Raw genomic sequence first — 22,546 nt, forward strand, 5'->3', positions numbered from 1 at the left:
ATAGTTATTAAGATATTTTAAAAATATGCTTAAGAAGGTTTGGTAACTCTTGGGACGGAGAGATCACACACGCCCTACTAAACTTCCAACCAGGATTTATCCCTGGCTTCCTGGAGCACGGAGCAAGGAATAAGTCCTGAGCATCATGTGACCCAAAAATATAAAGAGAAAAGGTTTAGTAACACTTAATAGTATTGTGATTTCAAAGCATATATATATATTTTTAGCACAGCGGGTAGGGCATTTGCCTTGCACGCAGCCAAACGGAGTTCAATCCCCAGCATCCCATATGGTCCCCGAGCAATGCCAGCATAATTCATGAGTGCAGAGCCAGGAGGAACCCCTAAGCATCGCTGGGTGTGACCCAAAAAGCAAACAAAGTATATATATATTTTGAGATATTTACAATCCTAATGCGATCCTGTGATTTTAAATGGTGACAAATTTAGGTATCTCCAATACTATTGTAGTTTGTCATGCACATTTATAGTTGAAGGAAATCTTTCAGCTAGAGATTGGTGAAAATAAACTCCACAGAATCTTTTCAAGATTCATGGACCCTCAGGGTTTTGGGTAGGGGTGGGGAAGGATCTATGAGCTCCAGGTGAAGAATTCATAAAGGCCAAAAGGAGTATTTCTGTAAAATAATTTCAAGACTAGTTGGCAGCAACTATAGAAGAAAGTTAAAAATTAAACCACTTACAAGGGTTCTGTCAAAATTTTCTGAGTTTCAGAGAAGCTGTTTTTATTATTAATTTTTGAGTTTTTCTGGGGTAGGGCGTCATATCCAATAGTGCTCAAGGATACTTCTGGCTCTAAGCTCAGGGATCACTGCTGGTGGGGCTCAGGAAACCAAAGATTGAACCCAGGTCAACTGCACGCAAGGCAAGTGCCCTAACCGGTGGGCTATCACTTTGGCCCCCAAAGCACCTGTTTTTAACAAGAAATTTCAGAGTAAGGTACAGTAGGTCATCAAGTAACATGTCTTGCTTAAGATAAGCTTTGGTTTTTTTTTCCTCATCAGCATTATAGTGAAATACAATAAAACAAAATGTCATTATTTCAGGACCTGCTTTGCACTTTTACTTAATTTCCAAGAATCCATAGACGACATCAAGTGAACACTGATAGTACAGTGATTATAGAGCTATTAAAAACTAGGAGAATAATTTGCCTAATTTTCAAATATAATGTCCTATATTCAGTCTTGAAGTGAGCACTCTCTGAAAATAGGCCGATGACTTGATTCCAGACCAAGGGTGTGGCGTGGTGGCATAGAGTCAGGCTTCACACAGAAGACTCCGGGTTCTACCCCTGGCACCACAAAACATTTTTAAAAGGTTCAGATTAAAATATTTCATACCAAATGAAAAATGTAAACATGTCTATTTATAGTGACAATATTTAAGTGTTTAACAGTGATTAGCTGTGGAATTAAATTAATGCTTGCCGAAACACTCGGCCTCTAACACAAAGCTGGATAAAAATTCAGAGCTTGGAGCCAAGGCAACAGTCCAGCAGGAAGAGCAGACCCAGGCCCGATCCCCGGCACCCACATGGTCCCTTAAGTCCACCAGGAGTAATTCCTGAGTGCACAGCCAAGGGTAACTCCTGAGCACCAGCCAGTGTGACCTCAAAACAACAACAAACAAAGCTTACAGCTTCACAGATGCTTAATGCTTTCATTAATAATCCCAAGATCTCATTTTATGCCAAGCTATTATTTCATAAATTCTGAATGCTTTTTTTCAGGGGTGTGGGGCAGATGGGTCATACCTCCCTTACCCAGCGGATACTTCCAGATCTGTGCTTGGGCGTCACTCCTGCTAGTGACCAGGGGACCATGCAGTGCCAGACCAGACAGAACTAAACCAGGTATCCTTCCAGGCAAAGCAGGCGCTCAGCCCCCTGAATACTTACGAAAAAAATTAATCCGTCCCAGGACAGCTTTCCTTGAGGAGAACTTACCACTAAAGCTGCTCTGTAGGTGCCAATTTAAGAAACAGTTTGCAATCCCAGAAATTAATTTCTATTGTTTATTCACACTGACAGATTTAACTGGTACTACATTAACCACAGAATTAAAATTTAGCTAAAAACTCTGAAGAGAGGTATATTATGTAACAATCATGAAGCTTCTAGAAACCAACATGTTTGGACATCTTCACATCTTCCTTTACACCTCATGAGTCAACACCCTTCCAATGAACAAGAGTTGATTCCGCAATCTCATAGCCATATTCGAACCAAGCAGTATTCACAATTTTAGTAGTTCCGAATACATGGATTTAGGATGCAAGTTGTCTTGCAAAGTACGTTTCTTTTAAATACACAAACTTGAAAAACACTAGCAATTTGGGTAGAAAAGCATAAATACTTTGCATTTATACTTAGCTGCAAGTTTTACCATCAAAGGAAACAGGGAGGGGGAAAAAACAGACATTACAATAGGTATACATTACTACCAGGAAGTCTAATACAACAACTTAGCAAATAATTTTTCAAATTATCATTTACAATGTTAATTTATTAATTATTTTGGCTTCTGGGGTCACACCCAGCGATGCTCAGGGGTCACTCCTGGCAGTGCTCGGGGACCATATGGCATGCCAGGGATCAAACCCAGGTCGCCGTGTGCAAGGCAAACCCACTGTACTATATGGCTCCAGCCCCCCACTTACAATGTTTAAAATCTGACAAGATTTTAATAAGACTAGCACCGTACTTTGGAGGTGCTCTGAGAACTCCCATTTTGTTCTCGATTCACTGTATAATTTCTTGCTTGAAAACTACTTTGATGACACCCTCAGCTTGGCTGGGCCAGGATTGAGCGCTGGCTTTGCACGCAGGAGGCCTGGGTTCAATCCTCAGCACCAATGAAAAAGCCCTGGAGTGCTGCTGGGATATGGCCCGAAAAATAAAAAGAAAAGAAAAAAATTGGGGGGGGGGCACTCCGAGTGATGCTCCAGCTTTGCACTCAGGAATTACTCCTGGTGGTACTTGAAGGACCATCTGGGATGCCAGGAATCAAACCCAGACCGCCAAGTGCAATGCAAGGCCCTACCAATCCGGTCCCAAAAAGAAAAGAAATATTTGACTATAAGACAATCTGTTTATACAAAAATAGGAATTCCATCTTAAAATTCTCTTTTTCTCGTCCTCTTTCCAGCAAACCTACATAAAAATAATCCCACTGGAGTTTAAATCCTTAACAATCTGTTTTTTTTTTTAAAAAAAAATCTGTATTTTTGCAAACTGATATATAGATGTACTCTAAATTTCTATTATGGAAAATAAATATTTTACGCAATTAAGTCCTCAGAAAATCTTCACGTGAAAGTCATCTACAGTTTCCTTGTTCTGTAAAAAGCTGTTAAATATGCTCTGGAGACAGCCTAACAGGCTGAGCACAAGTTTTGCAGGCAGAGCTCCAACTGTGAGATCCCAAACACACCAGGTGTAGTCCAAACCAACCCCTCGAAAAATTAAATTGTGGGGAGGGGTAGCTAGTACAGTGGGTAAGGTGCTGGCCTTGCATGCAGCAAACCCAGGTTGGCTTCCTGGCATCACATACAGTACGCCCAGCCCCACTAGGAGTGACCCCTGTACTCAGAGCCAGAAGCAAGCCCTGACCAGCACTGAGTGTGACATGAAAACAAAACAAATTAAATTCTAGGCCAGGTTTGATCCTTAGCACCACAAAAAAGAAAAAAAAAAAAAGGAATTAAATCGTATAATGCTCTTGGGAGCTACTTCCTATTTGAACCTTCTTTCCAACAAAAAACAAGAGTTAAGTTTTTGCTGAGAATCTGCCAAACTAATATAACTGACAAGCAAAGCATTCTGCCCTAAGCCATAATCTGTGTGTATTTACCTAATAACAGATATACTTAAATTTTCTAAACTTTTAAAAAGTTAAAAAAAAAAAAGCGATGTGATCTTTGACTCCCAGTTTTCGGTGCCAATGGCTTGAAACTGACCACAAACTCGACTCAGCTTTTCTTGCTCAAGAACAAGCTCATACTTGACCTACTAGAACCGACACCGGAGGTCCCCGCACTAGAAGCGGACGCGCAGGGCTGTTCCCCCGCGCCGGAGCCCGGCGCCAGGCGCGCGACCCGCCGGGACAGGCCCGAGCGATCGAGTCGCTGTCAACTCCCCAGAGCTGGGGACCCGGCCGGGGACCTCAGCCCGCCGAGGCTCCGGACAGTCCCGGGACCTCAAACTCCAGCCCGCTCCGCGCAGTCAAGGGGCCGAGAAGAGACAGCGAAGGGCAAACGTTTTATAACCGGCCGGAAAAGTGGGGGAAAGGGACCTGCCGAGCCCGCCCACCGCCGACCCGGGGACAAAGTGCCAGCAGGGTCCCGGCCGGGCTGCGGCTCCCGGCGCGGGCGGGGCCGCGACCCCGGGCCCCGCGGCCACCCCGTCCTGGGCGCCGCCGTCCCGCTGACGTCCGCGGGCGGCCGCCGCACAATGACAGCGACCCGGCGGGGGCCCCGGGGGGCCCGCGAAGCCCCGCAGCGCAGCCGCGCCGGCCCGCGCCCGCCCGAGGGAGGGGTCGCCCCGCGAGCTCGGAAAGGGCTCGGGGACACGCGGTAATAATAAAAGAGCGCGTCGGGGCTCTTGTCGGGGCTCCTGCCAGGTGGCCGCAGGCCGGCGCCCGGAGCGGCGAGGCCGCCAAGCTCCCGGGACCCTCCCGCCGCGGGCACAGCTGCTCCCGCGGTGGCAGCGCCCGCCGCCGCCGCCGCCGGCCCCGGCTCGGCTCAGGGACTACTTCGTTACCTCTCTGCGCGGAGGCGAGCGAGGAGGTGAAGAGCCGCGCGGCCGCCGCGCCGCAAGTACAGGCGCCGCAGCCGGACATGTCCGCGGGACCAGGCTGGGCTCCGCGCCCTGCTGCCCGCCGCGCCGACTGCCGGGCTCAGGGCGCGCTGACGCGGTCCGGACGCCCCGGCGGCCCCGGGTCCCGAGAGTCCGCACTCCTACAGCCAGGCCCCGGCGCTCCCGGTGGCCCGCCGCCGTCTAAGTAGACACTAACCCTCTCCTCCCTCCCCCTCCCGCCGCTCCTCCCCCCATCCCCCGCCCACCGGGCCCGCGGAGCGTGCGCGCGCGCCTGCGTCCTAGGCCCGGGAGGGGGGCGTGGGCGCGCGGAGCGCGTGCGTGCGCGTGCGCCGACGTGCGGGAGGGGGCGGTTCCCTGGAGCGCCAATGAGCGCGCGAAGGCGGGCGCCGCGCCCCAGCGGGGCAGGCTGCGAGCCCGGCGCCGCCGGGCTCCCGGAAGTGCCCGTCTCCGGTCGGGGAAGCCTGGCGCCTGCGGGGCGAGGTGCATGCCGGGAGTCGTAGTCCGAGCCGCCTGTCAAGGCTCGCGGCTTCCGCTGAGCCAGCCGCGAGGAAGGTCAAAGTCAGGCGGTTCCTCGTACGGGCCCGCCCCGGAGTGGTTTTTGTTTATTTACTTTTATTTGTTTGGGGGCCACCCCCAGTGATCCTTCGGGGTTTCCTCCTGTTTCTGCACTCAGGGATCACTCCTGGCAGTGCTTGGGGACCTTCTGGGGTGCCGGGGATCTAACCCGGAGGTCACGTCCTCCCCGCTGCACTCCGGCCCCCAGGGTCAGTTTTTAAAATGCGTTTGGATTAAGCCCCTCGCTCTGGGCACCCCGGTCTCCTGCTCCATATAGCCTCCCCTGGAGCGGGGACGTGTTACTTTGCCGCCGGGGCCCCCAGCACCCGCTGTCCGGGTGACAGTTCTCTCCTGCTCTTTGAAACCTGCTGGCATTCGCCGCCAGCTGGTGCCCTCCAGCTGGTGCCCGACTGGGTGCCAAGCCCAGGGGTGCCAAACTGGGACCTTAGCACCCCGTTTCAAGCCCTCGGTCGGCGCCGCACGCTGGGGAACGCGCAGCCCGACACTGCGGTCAGCTTCCTCCCGGGCCCCCGGCGGGGACCAGCTGGACGGGGCGCGGGGGTGGACGGGGAGTCGCGCCGCGAGGGGCGGGAGGCGCGACGACCCGACTGTCAACACCGACGCCCAGGTGGATCCACGGGGCGGGGCCAAGTTCACGGGATCCCGCCCTGTCTGGCCGGGGAGCGGCGAAGAGCTGGGTCCCAGGCGGCCCCGTTCACCCGGGAAGGACACTGGCCTCGGCTCGGCCACGCGTGCCTTTCCCTTCCCGCGTGTCGCTCAGCGGCCGCCGTTTATTAGTTGGAGCAGGAGAAACGGGAAAGTTGCTCCCTCCTGTGTTTTTTTCAGTTACCAGCAGGAAGCGGAGCCGCAGCGGGAGGTGGAGGCTGGAGCTTGTATCCACCCACCGACGTCACTCCAAAGTCAAACAGAGCAAGCGTGGCTTCTACCTTTTTGTTTACTGGGGTTTGGTCTGAAAGCAAATTTCTGCTTTAAAGCAGATGGTTTAACAACCATCGAATCTAAGAAAAAAAAATCTCTTTATAAATGAATTAAGCATGGACCTTAGCACCCAGTTTAAATTTCTTTTAACCAGGACTGGAGCAATAGCACAGTGGGTAGGGCGTTTGTCTTGCATGCGGCTGACCCACGTTCGATTCCCAGCACCCCATATGGTCCCCTGAGCACCGCCAGGGATAATTCCTGAGTGCACAGCCAGGAGTAACCCCTGTGCATCGCCGGGTGTGACCTAAAAATAAATAAATAAATAAATTTCTTTCAACCCGTCTTCTGCTACCAATTATACGCACATTATTTTCTTAGAGAAATCAAGAAACTGGTGAAATCTTAAAATTAGCGATTAAACAAGCTGAATAAATAGAGGTGTAATTCTTTTTTTTTTTTTTTTTTTTGCTTTATGGGTCACACCTGGCAATGCACAGGCGTTACTCCTGGCTCTGCACTCAGAAATCACCCCTGGCGGTGCTAAGAGGACCATATGGATATTGGGAATCGAACCCGGGTCCGCCGCGTGCAAGGCAAACGCCCTACCCGCTGTACTATTGCTCCAGCCCCAGAGGTGTAATTCTTTAAAAAAAAAAAAAAAAATCAAAGCTGGAAGCGGGGCTGGAGTGATCTTACAGCGGGTAGGGCGTTTCCCTTGCACGGGGTCAACCCGGGTTCGATTCCCAGAATCCCATATGGTCCCCTGAGCACCACCTGGAGTAACCCCTGTGCATCCTCGGGTGTGACCCAAAAAGAAAAAATAAATCAAAACTGGAGGGTAAGGTTTGTGCCTTGAGATATTCCCTCTGTTATGGGGACCTCTCTTGCTTTCATTCTTTCAACAAATCAGTTGAGCACAACTTACACACAGGCTGTGGTAAAATAGCAGTGAGTCATTTTTTTTAAAGTTTCTTTTTAGCGCTCTTGTAGTGGGAAAGTTAAGACAGTATGTAGGGCCAGAGCAATAGTTCAGTGTGTAGGATGTTTGCCTCGCAGGTGGCGACCAGGGTTCCATCTCCAGCATCCCATATGGTCTCTTCAGCACCACTAGGCGTAATTTCTGAGTGCAGAGCCACCAGTAGCCCCTGAGCACCGAGAGGAGTAAGCCCCCCCTCACCAAAAAATTAGTATGTAAAATAAAAATATATACCACTGATATAATGTCATGGGAATATCATATTAAATTGTTACATCATTGTGTTATTCCCAAGACAGTTGGGCATTTAATTTTATTTCTGCACTGATGTTTTGTGTGTTTAGCCTTGGATTTCCAATTGGACTACGAGCTTTGAAGGTAGGCTTTTCATTTTAGACTTATGCTACATACATAGTAGAAATTCAATAAAAACTTGATTAAGGCTATATCTTCAAAATACTTTAGCTTGAAATTCGGGGTGGTATCTTCAAAAATAATATATTCAATCAGAACAAGTTATAACTGACCAGTGAGTATTAATAGACATAATTTCTACAGACTCATAGGGTAGTTCATCTGAGTGGCCTAAAAGAATCCCCAGGAGACGCCTGACTAGCAGCTGGCAGACTTTGCCCTAGAATGACAAAATAAAAGGAACAGAACACAACTCAGTTTAACTTTTCTCTGAGCAATGTGGACAAGGGTTATGTGGTTTTGGCATTCCCTTGGTGGTGATTTCATCACAGGGCAACATGAATCCGGCAACTTTAACTCACGGCCTTACAAACTAAGCTCTGTAGATCAAAATGCACCTTAATTATTAGGCTCAGCAACGTGACACGCCTGGATCAGGACACTCATTTTGTACTAGACTCTCTGATGATGTGACTCAGTGGTGTTCAAAGTGAAAAATTTGAACCACTGGGATCTACCACAAATTCCAAATTGGTTATTTGGGCACAGACTGGAGTCGAGTTTAATTTTCTTTTAATTGTGTCTAAATGCCAAAGATCACCATAAAGTGCTCAAGTGTAAAAGATCACGCTATGGTAACCACTTGGCTGTTGGTCAAAGGACCACGTTCTGCTTTACACGTAGGCAGTCGCCGATCTGAAATTCACAGGTTGGGACAGTGCCCACACACCAGGGTGTGGCCAGGTAAGCTGAGGAGAACAGAGCAAGGAGAAACAGGACTTGAGAAATAATGCCTGGACCCTTCTCAGTTCTTGGCTCTCTATGAATCGCTTCTGGTCAATCAGACCACGCCCTCAAGTTCTGGCTTTGGAAGCTACGAGCCATGTTTCCTGTCATAACGTGGTTCATCTATCAGGGAAATAATGGCAAATATGTGACTGGCTCTTTGTTTTGTGGGCAAAGGTACACCCAGTAGTGTTTGGTGGGACCAGAGAGGTACCAGGGATCAAGAATGGAAACACAACATGGGTCCTCTGCATGCAAAGCCTGTGTGCTCCAGCTCTCTGAGCTACCCCTCCAGCCCCCTTTCAGCCCTGTGGTACTAAATACGTCAGCTTTGCATATGGGATACCCAGGTGTGATCCTTAGGATCACCTGTTCCCCCAAAATACTTTAGATATGGTCCCCAAACCAATGTTTTCACAGGATACCTTTCAACTCTTTTCTGATAGGTTAATTATGTTTTAAAAAAGGAAGTCAATGGGCTGGAGCGATAGCACAGCGGGTAGGGCGTTTGCCTTGCACGCGGCTGACCCGGGTTCGATCCCCAGCATCCCATATGGTCCCCTGAGCACCGCCAGGAGTAACTCCTGAGTGCAAAGCCAGGAGTAACCCCTGTGCATCGCTGGGTGAGACCCAAAAAAAGCAAAAAAAAAAAAAAAAAAGGAAGTCAAGTCCTGTGTAGTAGCTCAATGTACTCTCTCTCTCTATAGCACGGGAATTTTTGTTTCTATTTTATGATGCTTTGTTTTGGAGCCACCCAATGGTGCTCACAGCTTACTCCTGGGTCTGTGATCAGGGATCACTCCTGGTCGGTTTTGGGGGACCATATGGGATGCTGGGGATTGAACCCAGGCTGGCCACATACTAGATGAAGCACCCTACCCACAGTGCTGTCACTCCGGCCTCCTCCAGTCCCAGAATATTATTATTATTATTATTATTTTGCTTTTTGGGTCACACCCAGTGATGCACAGGGGTCACTCCTGGCTGTGGACTCAGGAACCACCCCTGGCGGTGCTCAGGGGACCATATGGGATGCTGGAATTCGAACCCGGGTCGGCTGCATGCAAGGCAAACGCCCTACCCGCTGTGCTATCACTCCAGTCCCAGTCCCAGAATTTTAAATGAATCTTCTCTCAATGTCTTTTCTACTTCACTCTACCTCCCAACATTGTGAACATTGAGAAAAACATTTATATGGATTATAATGAGTGAGTCATCCTATTTTGCATTTGATTTTTCTGATGAGGAAAGAAGCCTATAAAAAGACAAGAACATGACCAAGGTCACATAATGAGTCAGAGACATGTGGAGAGGCCTCACGTCTCCTGCATTTGAAGTCTTTTGTTTGTTTTTTGAAGCCACATCTAGCAGTGCTCAGGGTTTACTCCTGGCTCTACACTCAAGGTCCTGGCCAGCTTGAGAAACCATATGGGCTATCAGAGATGAAAGCTGAGTTGACCATGTGTAAGGCAAGTGCCCTACCCGCTGTACAATCACGCCAAGCCCCTCAAGTCTCCAGCTTTTAAAGTTATTTTCTCAATATTTTCTTTGTTTAACCCCAGTCTCCTCTGGAAAACATAAAAATCTCATCATCTCCTCCACCAGACATACTTGTATAGATTTTCACAGAACCATCAACTTGTTGGAAATCATTATATCTTCTGAAAAAGATATTTCTTCTCCAGAAAAAAAAAGGATAAACATTTGAAACAATATTAAAAAGTTTTTTCTTTTCTTGGCTAAACATTGATATTTAAAAACAAGGGGCTGGAGCAGTAGTACAGCAGGTAGGGTGTTTGCCTTGCACGCGGCTGACCCGGGTTCAATTCCCAGCATTCCATATGGTCCCCTGAGCACTGCCAGGAGTAATTCCTGAGTGCATGAGCCAGGAGTAACCCCTGTGCATTGCCGGGTGTGACCAAAAAAAGCCAAAAGAAAATTAAATGAATAAATAAATAAATGACGGAAAGATCCTAGGTAATATAGAATAGAGGTCCTGTAAGGCAAGTTAATACAACAGACCTTTCATATTCACTTTCTCATCATTGTCACGGTAGTAACCCTTTGAGATATTATTACTGTCTGCGTTTTGGTTTTGAAAATCAAGACATAGGTTTGAGCCCATAATTACAGAATAACCAGAACTCCAACCCACGCCTGAAGGACTGCCTGTTATTCATTACATCTCAGAATCATCCTCCCAAAGCTGGTGAGGTCTGACATGACCACAGGATCTCCATTCTCTACCCAGATATCACACATCAGGGATTTAAAAAACCACTTTTCCTCAGGCACCGACTCCCCACCCTTCCTTCTCTTAATAACTGGTTCAGCTCTTATGGAAATTGATCTGGAGATGTCTCAGAAAAATTAAGAATTGAGCTCCCAGCAACTCCACTTCTTAGAATCTACTCCAAGAGCCCAAAAGCACTATTTTGAAAAGATATTTGCGCTCCTATGCTCATTACAGCACTACTCACAATATCCAACATCTGAAACAACCAAAATGCCCCCAAACAGGTGAGTGGATGAAAAAACTGTAATGTGTGTGTATACCGTGGAATACTAGTTAACAATAAAAAGATGATATTAAGCAATCCGCAGCTATGTGAATGGAACTACGTACCCTGTTGAAGCGAAGTAAGTCATAAGGAGAGACAGATATAGGTGTCAGAGAGCTAGTGCAGCAGGTAGGGCTCCTGCCTTGCAATGCAGCCAACCCGTTTCAATTCCAGGCATCCCATATGGTCCCCCAAGCCCACCAGAAATGATTCCTGAGTGCAGAGTCAGAAGTTACCTGAGCACCACAGGATATGGCCCCAAAGAAAGAGAGGGAGAGACAGACAGACAGAATGACCTCTGTCATATGTCCTGGAGGCAGGGAAAGAGCCCACAAGCCCGCTACCACCCAATTCTCTATCCTCAATTAAACCTGAACTTCTTGAACTGTGGATCACAATCCCTTATGCAGTGAGGAGGTGTCGCAAAAATACCAAAAGTACAGCCACCAAATATGAATTCGAAATCAATCATGTAGTGAATCCAAGATGTTTCTGGCAGCACTTGCCCAGGTGATATTTCACAGGCTAAAAGGGTTGCAAAGGTGGGGGATTACTTCCATCCTGACGTTCAGGGGATGGCCACCAGAGGGCACTAACTCCCCATTACTCTCAGAATCCTTCCTTCCCTGGGAGAAGAGGTGGAAAGATAATGAAAAGAAATAGACACTCAAATTAACTGTAGTTAAATTTCAGAACATTAGAAACAAAAAAGGTTTCATCACTGCCAAAGGAAATGGTAATATAAGAGCAAGTTTCTCAATGGTAACAGAAGGTTGATCTAGCATTGTGCAGTGACAAGATTAATTTTTTAATTAAAGCAACTTAAAACTGGAGCGATAGGTGCTCGCCCTGGGCCCAGATAAATCCGGAGCTGCTGAGTGCAAAATGGACCCTCTGCTCCTAAAGACTTTGATTCCAGAGGTCTTCTAACCCATTTTGGCACCCAGAGCAGCTTCTTACAGCAATGCACTGGGACTGTGAGCTGGGCTATGCAGTTTCTGGCAGAATTTTCCCTGGACTTTATACAGAAATTCAAAACTGCATGGCCGCTGCCGCGGCTGCGCAACTTAACATCTCTTAATTGTCAGCAATGTGAAACGGTTCCTTTTTAGCAGGTCTGACTTTGGGGGGAATCTCCAAATAATAACAGTGAGTTTTTTGTTGAAATATTGAAGGTAATCAAAATAGCAACCAATTCTCTAGACTGTGAACTAAGCCATAGCCCCATGCCGGCCGAGAAGAGGAAATATCCCTCTTTCCCGGTTGGTTCCCATTTTCGGGGAGAAATGCGCCATGGTGTCCACCATATTATGAGGCACGGGAAGGGGGATGAGAAAAAAAAAAAAGGAAAAGGAAAAAAAAAGAGTTATGTACTTGGAGCAGTGGGACTACATATCTCTTCATTCTAAGCAATGGAAAACTAATTATCAAATGCTCCCTTGGTAGTAGGGATGTCTTTCTTGGGGGGAAACTCCAACAACAATAGTGAGTTTTGTGTTGAAATATGGAATGTAATCAAGGTAAAGATAAAATGAAGTGAAATTCATCAGTTACGCAGGTGGGGGTGGGGGGCGCAGGGGCGGGAGGTATACTGGGGGTTTTGGTGGTGGAATATGGGCACTGGTGAAGGGATGGGTGTTTGAATATTGTATAACTGAGACATAAGCCTGAGAACTTTGTAACTTTCCAAAGTTTTATTGGCGATTCAATAAAATTAAAAAAAAAAACGGAGCAATAGCGTAGTGGGTAGGGCGTTTGCCTTGCACACGGTCGGCCCGGGTTCGATTCCCAGCATCCCATATGGTCCCCTGAGCACTGCCAGGAGTAATTCCTGAGTGCAAAGCCAGGAGTAAACCCTGTGCATCACCAGGTGTGACCCAAAAAAAGCAAAAAAAAAGAAAGAAAAAGAAATGACTTCTGGTAGTGCTTAGGGGATCATATGGGATGCTGGGGATCTAACTCTGGTCAGCTATATGCAAGGCAAATGCCCTACCTGCTATACGATCTCTCCAGCCCCGAAAATGTTATATTTTTAGATAAGTAAAAAAAAATACAAGTCATAATTTAATTTCAAAGCCTACCACAAATTTTACTGAAATCTCCGGTAATCAAAATAGTGATATTGTCATAGACAAACATATAGGGCCCAGGATATAGTTCAGTGGTAGACAACCAGCCCTGCATGTGTGAGGCCCTCAAAAGAAGATAAAGAAAAGAAGGAGGAAGAGGACAAGGAGGAAGAACAACAACAAACATATAGAGGCCAAAAAAGATAGTAAAAAGGTAGGGTGTTTACTTTGCATATGGCTGACCCAGGTTCAATCCCCAGCACCACAGATGGTCCCCCGAGCTCCCCAGGAGTGATCCCTGAGCTCTGAGCACCAGGTATGGCCCAAAAAGTGGGGGAAAAAAAGCATCCACCATAATGGGACGAAGATCCAAAATAGGTTCGGGGACCAGAGAGTCAGTACAATAGGTAGGGTGCTTGCCTTGCACATAGCTTACCTGGGTTCAATCCCTGCACCCCACATGGCCTTCCCTGAGCCCCCCAGGAGTGATCCCTGAGTGCAGAGCCAGGAGTAAGCCCTGAGCACTGTTGGGTGTGGCCAAAATAAAAAACAAACAAACAAATGAAAAAAAACCATTAAATATTAACTACTCCATGACCCAACAATTTCACTTGGCCTAAGAGTCAAAAATACGTTTAGGGTTGCAGAGAAAATACTAGGGTTAAGGCACATCCATTGGCTGCCACTCACCCCAGTTGAAGCCCTAGTACTGCATATGGTCCCCTGTAGGGTAACATTGGATTGTCCTTGCTCCTCCCTCAAGGAGCTTAAGGTTTATTGAGCTACTCACACCACAGACGGGCTGGAGCGAAAGCACAACGGTAGGGTGTTCACCTTTCACCCGGCCAACCCGTGTTCGATTCCTCCGCCCCTCTCGGAGAGCCTGGCAAGCTACAAAGAGTATTGAGCCCACGAGGCAGAGCCTGGCAAGCTACCTGTGGTGTATTGGATATGCCAAAAACAGTAACAATAAGTCTGAGAATGAGAGACGTTACTGGTGCCCGCTCAAACAAATCGATGAGCAACGGGATGACAGTGACAGTGACTCCCACCACAATGCTTCTAAGGCACACACAATTCCATCAAGCACTAATAATCCTATATCGCTTTTCTCTTTCCTTTATGTCATTTGCATGGTTTAACAATGTCTTTTTTTATTTTCTGCTTTTTGGGTCATACCCGGTGATGCACAGGGGTTGCTCCTGGCTCTGCACTCAAGAATTACTCTTGCTGGTCCTCAGGAGACCATATGGGATACTGGGAATCGAACCCCAGTTGGCTGCGTGCAAGGCAAATGCCCTACCCGCTGTGCTATCGCTCCAGTCCCAATAATGTCCCTTTTGTATGGGCATAGGAAGACAGTTGATGCTATGCTTTGTAACATGGGAGTTAATTGACTCCAAAATAATATTTACTCCTGGGCATTTATATTTACTTGACTTAAGCCCCAGTTACCCTTAGTTCCTAGCACCCCAAAAGCAGGGTACTGATGAGGGACAGGATAGACCCAGGGCAAGCTGTGAGCTACCCTAGCATCGAAATGGGCCAGGCCAACCTCCTTAATACTTAACTATAAGTTAAGAGCATGGTCATGGACAAACTCTGTCATGACCCAAAAAGAAGTAATTGAATAAGGACCCCGCTGGGGTTCGGAAAGACTAACCTGGCCTGAGGACTGTGGTCTGGGATATATAGCAAGATGTCCCCTGAAAGACCCAAGCTTTAAGCTTAATATATTGTTAGGGTCTGGTGTCGATAATTTCTCCCACACAAAAAGCTCAGCCAGTAATGTAATAAACAAGTGAAGTTTATAGCCGGCTAGCTGGGGTCAAGCCTCTAGGCACGCAGGCCCAAGCAAGACCCTGAGCAAGGGAAAAGCTGCAAATTTTATAGTCAATGCTTACATCTGCTTACATGCCAACCCGCACGTACACATTTTAACAAAAGCATAAGTAAAAATGTAAGTTTCATGATTCAAAAGAAAACAAACTTTCAAATAGTACAAACAAGCAGGTATAGATAGGTGATCTAGACATATTTTCAGAACATTCTGGCAGCTGCTAATAGTACAAATGGGCAGTTACAGATAGGCAGACAGGTGATCTAGACATGGTTTCAGAACATTCTAACAGCTACTCACCCTACTTGTTTCTAAATGACTTCTATAAATAGTTAATAGCTGCTATGAGACTATTTGCCAAGGCTGAGTTTTCAGCCCAAATGACCTTCCCTCATAGATGGCTGGGGGGGGGGGAAATCGAGGTTTTTTTGTTTGGGTTTTTTTTTTCTTTTTGGGTCACACCCAATGATGCTCAGGGGTTACTCCTGGCTCTGTGCTCAGGAATTACTCCTGGGGGCGGCACTGGGGAGACCATATGGGATGCCGGGGATTGAACCTGGGTCGGCGGCGTGCAAGGCAAATGCCCTACCCGCTGTACCATCTCTCCAGCCCAAAGCAAGGGGTTTTAAGAAAAACAAAAAGGTTTAAGTAAAACAGGACATGGAGCAGAAACCAGGCATGAAGGAGTCACTCCTGCCTCGCTCTGTGTTCAACAATATCTCTTACTGCGATCAAACAAAATGACTAGAGATATTATAAGAAGTAAATATACCGATTGTTTGAATGGATCACTAGCTGAGGAAAGGAGAAAGCAATACACCCTAGATGGAATCCCGCCCTTGAGCAGATCTCCTAGTAATCTGGAGTGCTGAACCCTCAGACGAAATTTTGTCCTTGAGTTAATCTCCTGGGGGAGTGGCTTGACTTCTGTTGTTATGATAATGTTCAACCCCACCTTCGTGTATCCCACCCTTCGTGATTTCTATAGAACTATGCTGGAAGGGGTAAGAGGGAACTAGAAAGTCGGGAGTAGACGTTGAAGACTAGAGGGGGAGAATGGGGACTTGGGGAGCTTGAGGTCTTTGAGGACTAGAAAGTCGAGGACTAGAAGGAGGATGAGAACTGAGACTTTGGAGACTTTGGGACTTGGGAACTAGAAGGAAGACTAGATGTCAATGGTGACTGGAAGTAGAGGACTTTGAGGTCTACAAGGAGACTTGGATGATGGAACTATGATGACTGGGACTACAACCAAAACTACCATTATGATTGTGCTGTGAGGGAGAGATCGGACTCTACTGGGGAGGAAAGAGAAAGAAACTAACGACCAGCCGGGGCCCTGATTCCTATTCCTCCGTTCCCGAAGTCCTTTGTCTGCTGCCTCCATGGACCAGCTTGGGGAGGTGGCTCTCAGCCACTGAACACTCGAGTCCCACATGCCAGCACCTTCTCTTTGAAACTCACAGCCAGAAGTAAGTCCTCAGTACAACAGGCTGTGACCCAAACAGAAAGAGAACATGTTCATACAAAACCTCAGACACAAACTCTCATGCTAACTTATTCATACGAGACCAAAAGTAAACACAACTCAGATATTTTAATCAATGGATTAAAGATAAAAAATGTAGGGGGCTGGAGTGATAGCATAGCGGGTAGGGCATTTGCCTTGCACACGGCCGACCCGGGTTCAAATCCCAGCATCCCATATGGTCCCCTGAGCACTGCCAGGAGGAATTCCTGAATGCAGAGCTAGGAGTAACCCCTGTGCATCACCAGGTGTGACCCAAAACCCAAAAAAAAAAGATAAAAATGTAGGGCCAGAGTGATAGTATGGTGGGGAGCGCTTTTGCTTTTTTTTTTTGCTTTGCTTTGTTGTTTTCTGTGCCAAGATTTGCTTTGCATGTAGCCAAGCCAAGCTCAATCCCCAGCATCCCATCTGGTCCCCTGAGCTCACCAGGAGATGATCCCTGAGTGCAGAACCAGGAGTTAGCCCTGAGCATTGCCAGGTGTGGCTCCAAAATGAACAAACAATACAATGTACTATAGCCACACAGTGGACAGTTATTAACCCCTGAGAAATCTTGAGCTGGAATAGTCCTAAGTAGGCTTTAGGACTCATGCCTTACATGTGGACATCCCTAGTGTGATCACAGCTTCCCATGCCCCCAAAACATTGCTTGGGTTTCCTAAGCACTGCCAGGAGTGACCCAGAGAATCTCCAGCACTGCAGCGTCAAGCCCTTGCACTGAACCACTGGCCCAGAAAACTCAATCCACTTTAGGTTCCAGGGCCTGGAGGACCCTTGGGCCCTTGAGGACTTTCAAGGCAAAGAAAAAGTAATGGAGGGGGCTGGAGCGGTAGCACAGCGGGTAGGGCGTTTGCCTTGCACGCGGCCGATCCGGGTTCAAATCTCAGCATCCCATATGGTCCCCTTAGCATGGCCAGGGGTAATTCCTGAGTGCAGAGCCAGGAGTAACCCCTGTGCATCGCCAGGTGTGACCCAAAAAGCAAAAAAAAAGTAATGGAATGTCCATACATACTATGATGTGGGAGAACCCTGAAACATTTTACTCAGTGAAAGAATGAAACATAGAAAACCACTAAAAGGCTTTATCGTCTCACTTAAATGAAATGTGCAGAGGAGGCCGGTCCATAAGGAAAAAGTAGTTCCCAATGGTTTGGGGGAGGAGAAAGGAGAAGTGATGGGATGAGCCTCCTTTCTGGGATGAAAATGCTTTGAAATTAGAAAACAATTGGGTGGTTTTACCACTGACTATACTAAGTCATTGAATTGTACACTTTCAAATATCCCATGGTATGTAAATTCTATTCATTTTTGAACAGCTAATACTTCCACGTGATTTCTAAAAGATAACTTTCAGGAAGACAAAAAAGTAGTCTTAGAAGAAAAGTCTGTGGGGCAAGAGTGATAGGACAGCAGATAAGGGTGCTTGCCATGAGTGTGACTGACCCATACGGTCCCTGGATCCCGCTAGGATTGATCCCTGAGCGCAGAGCCAGGATTAAGCCCTGAGCACTGACAGGTGTAACCTAAAAAGGTGTGTGTGTGGGGGGGGGGGGAATGGGAAGTCTGAGGTGGCAGACATGTAACTAAATCTAAATAACCTTTGTGTAAAACAATAATACATTTTCTTTTTATCTTAAGGAGCATGTTGCTGGTTCATTTTAAAAAGAAAAAATAGGGAGCTGGAGCAATAACACAGCGGGAAGGGTGTTTGCCTTGGACGTGGCCAACCTGGGTTTAATTCCCAGTATCCCATATTGTCCCCTGAGCACCGCCAGGAATAATTCCTGAGTGCAGAGCCAGGAGTAACCCCTGTGCATCTCTGGGTGTGACCCAAAAAGAAAAAAGAATATGTATAATAAAAAGTGAAGAGAAAGCACTAAAAATGATAGGAAATGCACAAAACTTCCAAGTCAGGCACAATTTCTGCTTTCTTCTCTTTCTCGTTTCATTCAATAAAACCATTTCACTATTTGTCTCCTCTTTAAATTTTATAGATACACATATATATAAACTTTCTGATCAATAAGAAAAATATTACTTAATTAAAAAGCTTATAATAAAAGAGAAAAAGTGCTTTATTTATTTGGGGGAAAGGGTTTGAGCCACACCCAGCAGTGTGCAATGCTCTGGGTTCACTCCTGGCAGTTTAATCTCACTCCTGGGATTAAAGCAGGGCTGGCTGCATATAAAGTAAGAGCCTTAGCTGCTGTACAATCTCCCCAGCCCAAAAGTGTTTTCAAACTCCCATTAAATAAGGTGATAAAAAATATATATCAATGTAAATATAATTGCCATGTATACTTACTATTCTCACTAATTGAAAGAGAGGGGTTAGGATGTCTCAAGAAGTTGGACACAGGGGCTGGAGCAATAGCACAGCGGGTAGGGCGTTTGCCTTGCACGAGGCCGACCCGGGTTCGATTCCCAGCATCCCATAGGGTCCTCCCAGCACCACCAGGAGTAATTCCTGAGTGCATGAGCCAGGAATAACCCCGGTACATCGCCAGGTGTGACCCCCCCGAAAAAAAAGAAGAAGAAGTTGGACACAAGTTTGTGTGTATTACCCACCTTCCCGGGACCACCTGCCACACCCCAACCCTGGCTCCTAGCACACTGGGTGTTTCTCACCCCCCAAAAAAAGAAATAAAAAAGGTAGACTGGATAAAATAAACTAAAATATCATCTAATGCTGTTTACAAGAAACACACTTTTAAATGGCAAAACGGCTAGAAGTATAAAAGACACCGAATATATTGAGCAAATGCAAACCAGATGGGAATTTATAAGTAAATAAAATATTTTAAGATTTCCCAAAAAAAGGGCAGCATACTAGGAACATGGAACTGGGTGCTAATAGATTCCACTCACTAGAAGGCATAAAAATTCAATACTCAGGGGCTGGAGTGATAGCACAGCGGGTAGGGCATTTGCCTTGCACGCGGCCGACCCGGGTTCAATTCCCAGCATCCCATATGGTCCCCCAAGCACTGCCAGGAGTAATTTCTGAGTGCATGAGCCAAGAATAACCCCTGTGCATCGCTGGGTGTGACCCGAAAAGAAAAAAAAATTCATTACTCAGAAAAACATGCAAACCCAGTACTAAGGGAGGGAGAGCACAAAAGACTGAGTACTTGCTTTACAGCATCACTTGTCCCCCACTGAGCATCGCTGGCCATGGCAAAAAGAAAAAAAATCAAGATCAGCAACTTCATTTAATAAAATAGCCTAGTCTATAGGGGAAAAAACCAAAAAAAGAGGGAAGAAAGTTTCCGGAAGAAACTGACCAGACGACTACCTAAGGCACTTCTTCAACACTCTTTTATTTATTTACTGAACTCTGTGTTTGAACTGGTACCCAGCGGTGTGAGCTGCGTTCTCCCACCCCAAACCCCGCGCACATGGAAAACAGAGAAACTGGCAAGACTCCTCGGACCTCATCTGACGTGTTTACGTTGCCCTTCTTTTTGGAAATGAGAAACTCTAAGCTCCGGCTAAGCCCACAGTGATCTGTACACTGTCCTCCTGAAGTGTACGTTGGGGGGGATGTCTGCCCAGCGCACCGGATGGATGTCTTTCCCCAGACTTACCTCTACTTCCCCAGCAGCCAGGATTTATAGAGATTGAGTTTTGTGCCCGCCCACCACCAGGAATGGCCACAGTCTATTGGTCTAGAGGTGATGTTCTGTTTCAAACCAGCCAATCACACTCTCTCTGAGGAATACAGGTTTGTTTGTTTGTTTGTTTTTTATTAGTGAATCACCATGAGTTACAGTTACAAACTTATGAACTTTCATGTTTGCATTTTGTGGAATACAGGTTTAAAATTAAATTCTTCACTGAGCTGAAGAAACAACCTCCTCTCCTATGAAACCAGGAAAGCAGAGAAAGCTGATCTGCGAAGAGACGCAGCGGGTTTCTGCTGAGAAGAGAGATCACAGAGAGAAAAGAGAAGAGAGAAAAGCGCAGCACAGAGAGAGAGAGAGAGCAAACAGATCAAGACAGAGATTAAAAGAGAGCAAACACCACAGATCGTGGGAGAAGATTCAAAACCAGAGAGTAATGGCCAGGAATCTGCCGGATTTGCAGCTTGGGCTTCCGGTCCTGACTGTGGACGCGGCACCCCTGTTACTTGTAACAAGCTTCCAATGCACACCACCGCCTTTGCTCAGCTCACTGCCTCCGGCTTGCTTCTCCACGTCCTCTCCATCTTTCAAGACTCAATTCTGGCCTTGACATGCTGGGGGACAAATTCAAGAGAGAGCATTCCTCCAGGAACCCTCTGAGCAGCCGGTACCCTACACCCCTGCCATCCAGAATTCAGCCCCTGCAGATCAGCCAGGGGACAGCAGGCTGAGACCAAAACCCCCAGGGATTTTCTGAAATGAACGTTTTGTCCATGCGGTGTCTACAGAGGAAGGGAACACCCAGTGAATCATCAGTGGTTTGGTGAAGCCACACTGAACATCACGGACAGAACGTTAGAGATGGTTTAGATCCTGTCACAAATATGCCTTCTTTTTTTCCTATTTCACACCCAGGACCCCACACTCTTAACATGGTAGAGCTTAGTTGAGACAGTTTAGAGCTGTGGTCTTCAACCACTAGTCTATGAACCCAAGCCGGCCCACAGCAGTAAAAAGGTCAAAAACCATTGGTCTCCTGCCTCAGTGGAACTTCTGGTCCATAGACTGGTATGCAGGACAGGGGCTGGTCCACAGGCGTAAAAGTTTAAAAAGCACTGGCTTAGATGCTAATTTAAGCTCCCCCTGTTTAGAGGTAAGGAAATCCCTTGAGAAAAATCACAGAGCCAATATGTTTAGAAGTCAGGGGACATGACTTTGACCTGCCATTGTCTCCATTGAAAGTGGTCACTGTCATTCCCGGTCTATTGCTTTTGCATAAGCGGTTTCTGCTTGTGCCTCTCACTCATGATAGCCACTCCTTCAGCGAGCCCAGCTCTCAGCTCTCTTCCAGTTTCAAATCAGAGCTCACCTCCTCCAAGAAGCCTCCTCTGAGCTTCCCCACTAGGCCTGGTGCGCCTAAAGGATATATGTGTGTATGTGTATGTGTGTGTGTGTGTGTTTGGGACCCACACCCAGAAGTGCTCAGGGCTTACTCCTGTCTCTGCTAGGGGAACACTCCTGACAGTGCTCAGGGGACCCTATGGAGTACAGGGGACCAAACCTCAATCGACCTTGTGCAAGGCAAGCATCCTACCTGCTGCACTATCACTCCGGTCCCAGGGAAATATATTTACTACAGTTCTGGAAAACTGTCTACTTGTATGCACGGCTTCACGTTCAGTAAATGTCTGGTGAGTGAAGGAAAAGATCAGAAATCAGGGCTGTGGGTGTAGGTCAGAGCTACAGTATTTGCTTTGCATAGGTGAGGCCCTAGGTTTGATCCCCTGCCCTGTTAGCCCATTTCTGCCAACAGACCCCTCTGTGGGGAGAGCTGGATGGTCAAAGAGAACTGTCAAAGCCACACAGGCTCATTCCTGAAGCATCTGTGCTGTATAACTCACCTCACCCCTAACTCCTTGACTGTCAAGTGTCCCCAAAAGTCAGGGGGAGGCCTCTCCCCGGGAGCAGCGGGACAGGACAGAAGTGGTTTACCAAGCAATCACAAGCCTCTAGGCCTTGCCTCCGCTGGCTTTCTCAAAGGTCATGGGGATGGGGTGCACAGCCAGAGAAGTTTCCAACCGATTATGAACCACAACCTTGGGAACTGGAGAGAGGCTGATCCAAAGGACAAAGCCTGCCCAGGCTAGAGGCAGCCAGAAGACACTTTGCTGGGTTTGCCAGGAGGTCAAGGAAAGCTGTTGTCCTGATTGTAAATGATGCCGCCCCCACCCCTGCCCCCACCTCCCCATCTTCCTCTTGGCTTCGTTCCTGACATTTTCAGGGCTGGGGCGGAGGAGAATCCCACACCCTGACGATGGATGCCTCTAAGGTCATTTTGGCACCTTCTACTGGCCTCAGATTTTAAACCAAACGTTTTAAACTATTTTAAACCAAACACCTTTTCCAAAAGACC

At 47.2% G+C, this 22,546-nt stretch overlaps 1 protein-coding gene across 1 annotated transcript in view; it reads right to left on the reverse strand.

Moving 5' to 3' along the window:
* CLPX (caseinolytic mitochondrial matrix peptidase chaperone subunit X) overlaps positions 1-5,040 on the reverse strand; it is a 47,033-nt gene extending 41,993 nt beyond the window's left edge. Inside the window, exon 1 of the mRNA XM_004619625.2 lies at positions 4,783-5,040. Coding sequence (XP_004619682.1) covers positions 4,783-4,861 — 79 coding nt within the window. The 5' untranslated portion in view covers positions 4,862-5,040. The remainder of the gene's footprint in view (positions 1-4,782) is intronic.
* Between the last annotated feature and the right edge of the window lie 17,506 nt (positions 5,041-22,546).

The sequence above is a fragment of the Sorex araneus genome, chromosome 2 (genome assembly GCF_027595985.1).
Source record: "Sorex araneus isolate mSorAra2 chromosome 2, mSorAra2.pri, whole genome shotgun sequence".
NCBI lineage: Eukaryota > Metazoa > Chordata > Mammalia > Eulipotyphla > Soricidae > Sorex > Sorex araneus.